This window comes from Equus przewalskii, chromosome 11, assembly GCF_037783145.1.
Source record: "Equus przewalskii isolate Varuska chromosome 11, EquPr2, whole genome shotgun sequence".
In the NCBI taxonomy this organism is placed as follows: Eukaryota; Metazoa; Chordata; class Mammalia; order Perissodactyla; family Equidae; genus Equus; species Equus przewalskii.
The window spans coordinates 14,612,536-14,624,386 of record NC_091841.1 but is presented as its reverse complement, the minus strand read 5'-3'; the positions used below and the strand labels follow the sequence as shown (position 1 = coordinate 14,624,386).

The 11,851-nt window shown below is 34.3% G+C and overlaps 1 protein-coding gene across 1 annotated transcript; it reads left to right on the top strand.

Moving 5' to 3' along the window:
* Nucleotides 1–7,843: 7,843 nt before the first annotated feature.
* LOC103542589 (olfactory receptor 8K3-like) lies at nt 7,844–8,781 on the top strand. Its single transcript, XM_008509525.2, is given in 2 exon segments — nt 7,844–8,753; nt 8,756–8,781. Coding segments are annotated over 2 exon segments (936 nt in total).
* Nucleotides 8,782–11,851: the final 3,070 nt, after the last annotated feature.

Sequence of the window (11,851 nt, the reverse complement as noted above, 5' to 3'; positions counted from 1 at the left end):
TGCAGATTTAGTGTGCTCTTATAGAGATAATGCAGTATATTTTACACAGTAAGGAATGGAAATGTATATAAATGCTCATGGCCTTATTAGCAGTGCTGGATGAAAGAAGTATGGGTATTTGTCCTTTTTAAACGATTTTAAAATAATATGTGTATATATGTCTGTGATGCTGACACACTCCAAAGACCACTGAGCCTGACAATTTTTAGAGCCATTCAAGATTCTTCCTTCATTGTTCACCTTCTTCCATTCTCTCCCACCTTTGAATGAGAAGACAATGTTCTCAATGCGACTAACCCATTTTGCTCATTTGAGGCTATTTGCAAGATCTTGTAGAATACTTAGTCTGCATTGGGTGTTTGCATTTGCATGGGAGGATATCCTTGGGCTTCAGATCTATTCCCCAACTCCTGGTACAGCTCTGAAGTTTCTGCTTCCATCAGGTAAATGACCTGTTGCTCATTTTCCCTGTGTCTTTCAAGTCATTCCTTGGGTAGGGGCGGTGGGAGAAGGAGTACATAAATGATCAACTCAGTTGTGTTTCGGAAGAGCTTGAAGGATTTGTAAAATCATAGTACTGTGATGTTGGGGTGAAGAGGTTGGCCAAACTGAACTAACTACTGTGCAATATCCCTTCCTTTGGGTATAATTTTTTGTATCTTAAGGCATTATAGTTTGACATTCTCCTTGTTTGGTTACTATTAATGAATGTTTGTTTTTACTTTCTGCAAATATTTTGTTAATACTGTGAATAGATTGTTGGATAGAGTAATTTTGTGAGGTAGATTTAATCTGACAAGTTAATCTTGAATTTCTCATCTGATTTTTGCAAAATTTCTGCTTATTTAGAGAGATCCAGAGGTTTTAGTTTTTAAGGCTGTAAGTGGTTAAACATTTTCTTATAACATTAAGTTCTTGACTAGGATTGATTTTTATATGGATGAACTAAACATCCAATCTCATCATCTCCTATATGGATAATCCTTTTATCCAGCTCCATTTACTGTATAGACCATTTTTGCTTCACCATCCTGACATGCCCCCTCTGTCATACACCACAGTTCTATACAATCATGGGTCTTTTCCTCAGTTTTCTATTCTGTTCCACTGGCGTATTTACCCATCCTTGTGCCAGTTCCTCATTGTCTCAATAACTCTAGCGTTATGAGTTTGAATACCTGGTACCTCAGGTCTTTTCAAAAGTATCTTGCTTATTCTTTATAATTTTCATTTTCTAAATACATTTTAAATCAGTGTCGAATTCTACAAAATCTCCTAGTGAGATTTTGATTGGGAAGGCACTGAGCGAATAGAGTAATTTGAGGAGAATTGATATTTTTATAACACCAAATTGTGCAATCCAGGAACATAGTTTTTCTACCAATTTATTTAGAACTTGCATAATGTTTCTCGGTAGAATTTTAATTATTTTCTGATGTGGGGTTGGTGAGTGGATGAGTCGAAAGAAAGATTTCTTGGACTCTCAAGGTCTGGCAGTAGTGCTCTTTTATTTAGAGAATAGTGTGGAATAGCATGGGGACAGGACCCAGGGGCAGTCAGAGCTGCTGCACAGGGACAGGACCCACGGGCAGGAGGAGCTGCTGCTGCCACTGCTGCTGCTGCAAACATGGGTGGAGAGTATGGCTCAATTTAAGGCATAGGTATGTGAGTTATCTCTTTACAAGACAAAGGAAAGAATATGTAAAAAGGACTGTTAAAATGTTATCAGTGCTGGTAGGGTCTAGTTAATGGGTGGTCCTATGAGTTTTAGATAATCAAACTGGATTAAGTAAATGGCAAAAGCGACCACTTAAATATTATCTTCAGCTAAAGACAAGGAGGATATTGGGGGGGGGGGTGCTCAGTTACATGAGGTTGTCAGACAGTAAACAACTTAAGTCCTTGCCTTCCCCATTAAGAGTTTCCAGAGATAAGGTCATCCTCCCTTCCTCCTGGTGCAGAGAGCAAGACACCCCCCACAGCTGGAGACTTCCTTCACAAATGCAAATGTCTCTCCTCAAAGGGCAAGCAAATTCCACTCCTGAGAGCCCCCTTCTCATCTGCAGTTTTTAAAAGTAATCAGCCTAAAATAATCCTCATCATTTTCCTTTTAAGAGTAAGATCATCTAGCTTTTATAAAATTTTCTGTCATTATGGAAGTTCTCTTTTAATTCTAATTTTTATTGTTTGTGTCCTATCTAAATGATATTACTTCTTCATCTATTCAAAGGCTTATGTATTTTTGTTATAATTCAGTCTGATAATGCAGTGAATTATATGTATAGATTTTCCAGAATTAAACCTACCAGCCAAACATGGGACTAACCCAGCGTAAATATAATGTACAATTTTCTAATACATTTTTAAAATCGCTATCAATAATATTTTAATATGTTTTAGGATTTTTGCATCTATCTATGTTAAATGATAGGCCTGAATACATTGGTTTTTTATTGTATATATACTGTTAAATCAGAATTTTGCTGTCCTCTTAGGATGAGTTGCAGTATGGTCCACATTTTTTAAACTCTGGGAGAGTTTGTAATAACCACATATGATTTCTTTCCATGAACATTTGGAAGCACCTCTCTTTAAAACGATCTGAAGAGGAAAGGAGTTGGGGAAGCAGAGAAACCGAAAACGCAATCCTTAAATTAAAATGTGTTAAATCAAAATATTTGATGTATTCTTGATGGATGATGTAATAAAGTTGTAAGAATAATATTCAAATTGAAGTATAGTGCATATACTCTATTTCTATAAATTTCACATCCAATTCACTTTACATGGATGAAATATTTATCTGTCCTGTTCATGTACATTTAAAGATGTAAAACTTGAGTGAATCTGAAATCAACCTTGTGATTTCTCATTCCTCTTGTTCCCTATCACGTTCTTTACCTTTTGTCCTTAGACTCCATGCAATGCTATTGTTTACCAGACCCTGAGGCATTTGAGAGAATTCTCTACCTTAGAGTGATGTTTCTTTTTATCAAATAAGTATGTTCATAGTAGTTTACCAGGAGGTTTTAGGTATTCACTAGGAAATGCTTTAATAATTTTTTTACTTGTCTTAAACTGTGTTAGAGAAATATAACTACAGCATTAAACCCATCATTTCAAAGATACTAGTGCTAAAGGTAAAGGAAATGTGGGAATGCCTGCTAATTATTTTTTCTCAGATTGAATAAACTATAGATACAGACCTTACTTGATATGTAACATAGCAAACATCAGAAACTTCAAAATCAGCACACAAGTGCTAAAGTTTCAGACACATGGTTCTAGAGGAATTAAAAAAGCTATTTATGTGTATTAGAGTGAACATGTTGGGGACTTCTGCAAGTTAGCTAAATTATTTTCTATCATTATAAAAAATCACTAAACAATATTTAAAACTCATTAAGGCACAGTAGAATGAGAATATAATTTAAAAAGATCAAATGGATATTAGAATGAGAATACCATTTAAATGTGTCAAGGTAGACAAGAAGAATAGGAATGAGTATCGGACATGATGGGAAAACAAGAAAGATTGAAATGTAATAAAGGCAAATATAGTGAAATAGAAGATCTTAACAGATCATCACAACTCACTGTGAAATGAGAATGAGAAGTAGGAATAACTAATTCCTCTCTCTATGGTCAAAAAGAAAAAAAAAGTACAACAATCAAAAAATTAAGGAAACAACACTTTATATACATAATATATTATTATTTTTAATTCATCTCATCATTTAAATAATGCCATAGGACAGCATTTAAAAACATCTCCATTATATCATCCATGTGAGGAGACCATTGTAGAACTGGAGAAATACTAACAAGCTTGTCATAGAGATGAAATAATCCATTTCCTTATATGATTGTATTAGTAAGGGCATTTCAGAGAAACAGAACCCAAAGTAGATGATTATATTTATGTATATAACATATATACTTATAATATACATCATGTATATGTAAAGATAGATTTTTCAGGAATTGACTTCTGTGATTTTTGGGACTGGAAAGGCAGAAATCTGTAGCCAGGCTGGCACTGCACGAGTTGATACTGAAGTCTTGAGAACAAAGGTGGGAAACTAAGGTAGAATTCGTATATGGCAGTCTGGAGTAGAATTTCTTTTCCTTGGGGGACCTCAATCTTTGCTCTTTAAGGCTTCAACTGATTGAATGAGACCCCTCCACATACTGTAGGGTAATTGTCTGTAATCAAATTCTATTGATTTAAATGATAATCACATGAAAAAAATTGTCACACCAACATCTAGACTGATGCTTGACCAAACAACTGGGTACGAAGCCTAGCCAAATGAACACAAAAATTAAGCATCAATGCATAAAATAAAGAAAGTTAAATCAAGAGTAAAAGATAGGAATGTAATACACAAGGAAATCAATCAGAGTCACTTGCTGGTAAATACAAATTGTTCTGAGCTACTAATAAACACACCCTCTGCTTTGTATTCTGTTAAACTTTCAAATGCTTTGGGGATAATCAATAAATTGCTCAGCATCTCCTCAGGGATAGTCTCAGAAGATGGAAGAGATTCCATAAATTGTTCTTACTATGCTATGTTATGAAGCACATGGAGAAGCCAAGACAGAGGTTTCATGACAGGTAAACAGAATATTCCGTGTGGCATCATATTATACCAATATCCAAATAGTTTTTGTGACATTTGCAAGATAACCCTTTTTTCTATGGCCAAACATAGCAAAATATTAGGATTTATGATTTACTTCTGTGTGCATTCTGCTACTGATAATGCGAATGATATTGATAATATCAATTATTATTGATGATAATCTTTCCTCTTCAGATTAATTGTTAAAATATTTCCAGAAATACTATTAAGAATATTTGAAATGTCAATGCCATACTGCTTATGTAGTATTAATATTTAAACAAATATTTAATCATATGAATAATCAAGTGACAAGAAAGCCCCACAAAAGAGTCAGGAACAAAACCTAAAAGTTTTGGCAGAATTATAAAACTGTGGGTTTTATAATTTGATGTCTTTCCAAGTCCTATATTTAGTGACTCTAGACTCTTCTTATTCTCTTCTGAAAAATATTGTAATAATTAATAAATATTTAAATCAATGCAAAAATGTGAACTTTTTCTAATCTCTTGATGAGCAAAAAGGAAGCCCCCGCCTTACATTGAGATGTGAACAGAAATTTTGGGAGGTTAGGAAACAAAAATTTTAAGTACCCAGTTTTATGGTGATGGTACAATGAGCAGCATGTCTATTTCCAGTGGAATCTGTCAGAAAGCACATATAATTTTCTCAAGAAGTATAGCTTTATAAAATGATAATCTGATCAAAGAGATAGTAAACAAGGAACAAGTAATTTGATGCATTCCATAGAACTCTAAAGCTACAGATAGAAAGTCCTTCTATTCTCCCTTATGTTACACGAAATTGGCACTTACCAATGTCATTTGTTTTCTTTAGCTTTTCATTGAGCCTAAACAAGATTTATATTGCTTCTTATTCCCTTGATTTAAAATATTTTTCCTAACAGTTGTTCAGTATTCCTGACATGTGAATGTATGTACATGGGGACAGGATAGGATGTCAGAAGCTCATAACTATATAAACAATGTTTACGTGGATTTCCTGTAAATACATTTATAATTTAACGTTTAAAATGCTGTATTTTTCTATTTGCTTTCTTAGAACTCACTCAAAGACTCTTGACAATATTATTTTCCTTGTAGCCAGATCAGTTCTCTTTCTTTCTTTCTTTGTTTTTAAGGAGGCATAGATACAATTTTTGAACCACTAATTCTTTTACCTTAGCTTGCCATTCTTATTTTAGTCTTCTATTACTCTGGCGTTTTTCTTAATTGGTGGCTTATTAGGGATGTTTCTATTCGTCTTTATTTCATTATACTTATTTATGTCTGCATTAAATGTTATATCTTACTATGGAGGAGTTCTTTGTTTCCTTAATGTCCAGACAGACTTAAAATGACATCATGAAATCCATATATGCATATATATACATATATATATGGTGTGTATTTTATCTTGCCAATATGATGTTGTGTAATGTAGTGATTTTCTGTAGGGGGTATCTTTATCCAATGGGAATGTTTATGAAAGTTCATTATATAAAACCTATTCTTTCTCTCAATTTGCTCTATTTCCTAATACTAGCCTAGGTTCCTCCATGGCAAAATATACTTTATGTGTTTTAAACAACTTAGTATACGTCAGTTATGATGAAAATGCACCTGGGGAGGAGGAAATAATGTTGTTTCAGGTAAATTTTTATTAAATATTTTAGGTAAATATAGAAGATAATTTATCTAAAAGAATAGCACACTGATGTTGCAGTTGTAGTCATGAAGTTGGGTCATGGTCAGGAGGCAGGAACAAACTGGGGACAGTTAAACTGGGTAACACACTGCTTATCTATTTGTCGTTATACCCCGATGAAGAAGCTAAGTCATACACAGAAAATGAATATGTACATGTGTAAAGATAATCCATTTCAGACAACACACTGTCTCCACTTAAAACAGTAAAAACAAACGCACAAAATAACCCATATTGATGTGATATTTGAGGGATGTTTCCATTAGCCCTAAACACATTAAACATTTAATTCTCACTCCTCTTCCCAAAAACCCTCCAAGAAACAGTTGATTGTGCTGATGTGTATAGATATTAAGAAATCTTACATCATTTGCTAAGGTACTCCTTTGTAAATACCACAAATATAGGTATAGCAAAGACTGTATCAACCTACGACTATTTCCCTATATAAAAACAAACAGACTCTACTGTGATCTTTTAGAGTTTCTTATTTATACACCTCTGTCTAAGATTGTTCACTAGTTAATTGCTTCATCCTGTACCATCTGTATTCACAACGACTTTCATAGGAATACATTTTCCCTCTTTTATCTTTTTCGAGGAAGATTAGCCCTGATCTAACTACTGCCAGTCCTCCGCGTTTTGGTGAGGAAGCCTGGCCCTGAGCTAACATCCGTGCCCATCTCCTCTGCTTTATATGTGGGACGCCTGCCACAGCACGGTGCGCCAAGTGGTGCCATGTCCGCACCCGGGATCCGGGCCAGCGAACCCAGGGCTGCCGAGAAGTGGAATGTGCAAACTTAACCGCTGAGCCACCGGGCCGGCCCCGGAATATGTTTTAATGTAGGGGCTTCTAAATGTTCCCACACATAATTGTAAGTCGAATTTTAAAAATTTTATTATGTAATTAACATAGGTATTGTCATATTATGTAACTTTAATTTTGTAAATGTAACTATGTATTTGTCATTACATAAAAGGCAAATAAATTTTAACAAACACCTAGAAACTTAATGCATAAAATTTTTACAATTTTTAATTTTTGCTTTCTTTATCTACATTGACATCTGCCTGTATCTAATCTATTATTATATATCAGGTTTTGCCAACCTTGACCCATTGGCATTTGAGCTGTATGTTTCTTTGTTTTGGGCTGCTACCCTAATAATGTAGGATAAATAGATACATCTCTTGACTCTAACCATTAGATGCCAGTAGCACCCCTCATGCAGGTGTGACAGATAAAATTCCTCCAAAAATCATCAAATACCTTTTGGGGACCGTTCCCCCAATTGAAAACTACAAGTCTCTCTCTATCTCCAACTTTACCCCTATTTCTGTTTCTATTATCAAATATATATATTGTGGGGGTTTTTTTTGCAGGAGGTGGATTATTTTATTAGAATATGAATGGTAAATTTCAATTTATTTTATTTATGCTAACTTTATATACTAAACTTTGCCTATGCTGATGTCTCTATCCAGAATAGGTTTTCTGATGAACCGGGATGGAAAAACATAATCAAACAATGCTGAATGAATTCATTCTCATGGGGATCACAGACAATCCTGAGCTGCAGGCTCCATTATTTGGGCTCTTCCTCATCATCTACGTGATCTCGGTGGTGGGCAACTTGGGCATGATCATCCTCACCAAGACAGACTCCAGGCTACAAACACCCATGTACTTCTTTCTCAGACACCTGGCTTTTACTGATCTTGGTTATTCAAGCACTGTGGGCCCCAAAATGTTGGTAAATTTTGTTGTGGATCATAATACAATATCCTATTATTTTTGTGCCACACAGCTGGCTTTCTTCAGCATGTTCATTCTTAGTGAACTTTTCATTCTGTCAGCAATGTCCTATGACCGCTATGTGGCCATCTGCAGCCCTCTGCTCTACACAGTCATCATGTCACAAAGGGTGTGTAGGGTGCTGGCAGCAATTCCATATCTTTACAGCACATTTGTTTCTCTTCTAGTCACCATAAAGATTTTTAATTTGTCCTTCTGTGGCTACAATGTCATCCATCATTTCTACTGTGACAGTCTCCCCTTATTATCTTTACTGTGCTCAAACACAAGTGAAATTGAAATGATTATTCTGATATTAGCAGGTTTTGATTTGATATCCTTTCTTATAGTTCTTGTGTCTTACTCGCTCATTCTTAGAGCCGTTCTCAGGATGAACTCTGCTGAAGGTAGGCGCAAGGCCTTTTCCACCTGTGGGTCCCACCTGACAGTGGTCACAGTGTTCTATGGGACTTTGATATTTATATACGCGCAGCCCAGGTCCACTCATTTCTTTGACACTGATAAAGTGGCCTCCATATTTTACACGCTCATTATCCCCATGTTGAATCCCTTGATCTATAGTTTGAGGAACACAGATGTTAAATATGCCGTAAACAAGCTGTGGAAAAGTTATGTAATATCTTTTCTTAAGGTTCACTGTTCAATGTGATTCCTATAAGTTAGGTTATGACTTTAAGCTTTGTTCATTATGCTTTCAGAGGGAAAAGTTAACACTAATAAGTTCATCATATATTTAGAGATTGGATTCATTGAGCCAGTCACATTTCTAAGTGTTATAAACACATTAGTGAACAAAACAGTAAAAATCTTTGTCTTCTTCGAAGGAGAGAGATAAAATTTAAGCACACTAATTTAGTAAATTTTATAGAACAATAGAATGTGTTGGGGGCTATAGACCATAAAAGCAGGCAAGGAGATGGATTTGCTTTGTGGATTGAGGAAGAATAGTAGGTACAGAAGGGGAGTTCATATGACTCTTGTGTTGTTCTCAACATTTAGAACAAACTTTCAAGTTTTTCTGTGTGATTGTGCATGTGTGTTTTTGTGTTAGAGCATTTTTCTGTTTTAGCCTTCATACTCTTCTGTGTGGAGTGTTAAAATCAAACTTGGTTGTGGTTTCAAGGAGGCTCATTGTAGTGTGATGACTTGAAGGCAACAGTCATCTGAATTTGCTCAAATGCCCCCATTCCACATGGGAATCTTAGAATCCCGTTCTTTTCTCATCCGTCCCATTATTTCGCATATAAGCCCTAGAGAGTCAATTAACTCAACACACTTAGCATTTCAGCAACTCAGAAGGTCTGCACTGCATCTAATTGTGTCCAAATCAGTCCATCTGTCTATGATAGTGGATATATCAATTAGGATAAATTTCTTGAGTTCTCCCATAGAAGCTTTCAAGTTTGCACAAAATTTTCTTTTTATATTTTTACCAGCTTTATCTCAATTCTTGAATGCCTGTTTTTGTGTAATGGATTCTTACTTTTCCCTGCTTCTCTGGAAAACAAGAATAATTACTGTTTTAAAGGCAAGCTTTAAGTGTTTTTATATCTTTGCATAGGAGGTCTACTTTATGATAAATTAAATTAATCATACTTCTGACTTTTCTCAAATTTGGTTCATATGGATGTGTATTATTTTTGGATTAGGATCCATTATTTAAAAGCATCGTTTTGATAATTCCTCTTTTAGGAAGTAGAAGGAGACAATTCCATTATTTGTCTATGACACATTTCTAGCAAAATTGTAGTATGATATGAAGCAATTTATATACAAGTCTTCTGAATAAACTTCCTCCCATCCCTAACTAAATTCCTCCTTGTTTTTTTGCTTACTTTTAGAATTTTAACATTCACAGAACTTTATTTACATCATAGAGGGACTATACTCTTTCCTTGTCTACATCAAGGAATAAAATTTTCTATGTAGTCAATCAAATTTGAATGAAATTAAGACATTAAAATAAAAAATATTAGTATATTATCATGTGAGGATAAATATTACTAAAAAATTTATAGTTTTTAATTAAGAAAAATTATAAACCAAAATAAGAACTATACGTATATACGTATAAGAAATTACTTTTGTTTCCTAGAAAATGTATAATAGCCAAAAATACAGTGAAATATTAATCAGCTATTGGTGGCTGCTGACATTATTAACTTTTTGAATTTAATATATTTTCTTATCTGTTTTCCCCAAAATATCTTTTGTGAATAATTATGACTTTTATAACAGAAGAAGGTAAATTTTCAAATATTTGGATTTTAGAAAATGAACTAGTGAACATGACTCAATATCCTGGTACTAAAATAAGACTTTGCTAGTCCTTTTGATTGTCCTTCAAATGATAAACCAAAGAAAGAACAAAATATATCGAGATTTACAAATATTAATAATATATTTCAATCATTTTAAAGGTTATTCTCTGCATCATTATTAAGAAGACATATGTTATTTCAGAAAGTTATATATTTTCTATAGATATTAAAAACTGAAAAATTGGGGCTGGCCCAGTAGTGTAGTGGTTAAGTTTGTGTGCTCCACTATGGCAGTCCAGGGTTCACAGATGTGGGTCCCTTGCACAAACCAATGCACCACTCATCAAGCCATGCTGTGGCTGCATCCCACATACAAAATAGAAGACGTTTGGCACAGATGTTAGCCCAGTGACAGTCTTCTTCAAGTAAAACGAGGAAGATTGGGATTAGATGTTAGCTCAGTGTCAATCTTCCCCACCAAAAAAAAAAGAAAACCAAAAAGATGTGGACGAATACGTAGTCATACTGAGATGATCAATTTGAAGAGTAAATGTAGTAAAGATATCAGTTCTTCCTAGAATGATCTATAAGTTTAATGCAAGGCCTGTTAAACTTCCAGTAAGATTGTTTTTTCAGATATAGCTGAGCATATGCTAAAATTTATATGAGAGGAAAATGACCTGGCATAACTAAAACACATTTGAAAATGTAGACTAATAAGGAAGGAAATGCTCTACTCCGCATTAAGACTTACCATGTGGCTACAGCAATCAAGACTGTGTGGTAGAGGTGGAGAGATTGAAACATAAATCAATGGAACAGTATTGAGAACACAGAAATAGATCTTTGAAAAGTTTGATAAACTCGTGATGGTACAAAGATAATTCAATTAAAGGATAGCCTCTTTAAAAATGACGCTGGAGTAATTGGACATATATAGGAAAAACAAATAAAGACATAAACTTCATCTAAGCCTATACAACTCAAGCTAATGTGAACTAACTCAAAATTGAACACAAATATAGAATGTAAAACTGTAAAATATTCAGACAAGTACGTAGGGAAAATCTATATCTAGGACCTACGTCTAGTGGCGAGTTTATAGACATGACATCAAAGCACAATCCATAAAAGTAAACATGGATAAGCTGGACTTCACCAGAATTAAAACAACCTGTCAATCAGACTTTTGGACACTTACCTTAGAGAAATGAAAACTTATGTTCAGATAATCATCTTTATGAAAATTTTTATAGAAGCTTTATTCGTGATAGCTGAAAACTGGAAACAACCCAGTTGTCTTTCAGTGGGTGAATGGTTGAACAAACTCTATCATCAGTACCATCCAATACAACATAACAATAATAAAGGAACAAACAATTGATACCCACAAAAGCATGCATGGACCGCAAGAGAATTATGTTGAATAAAAACTGCTT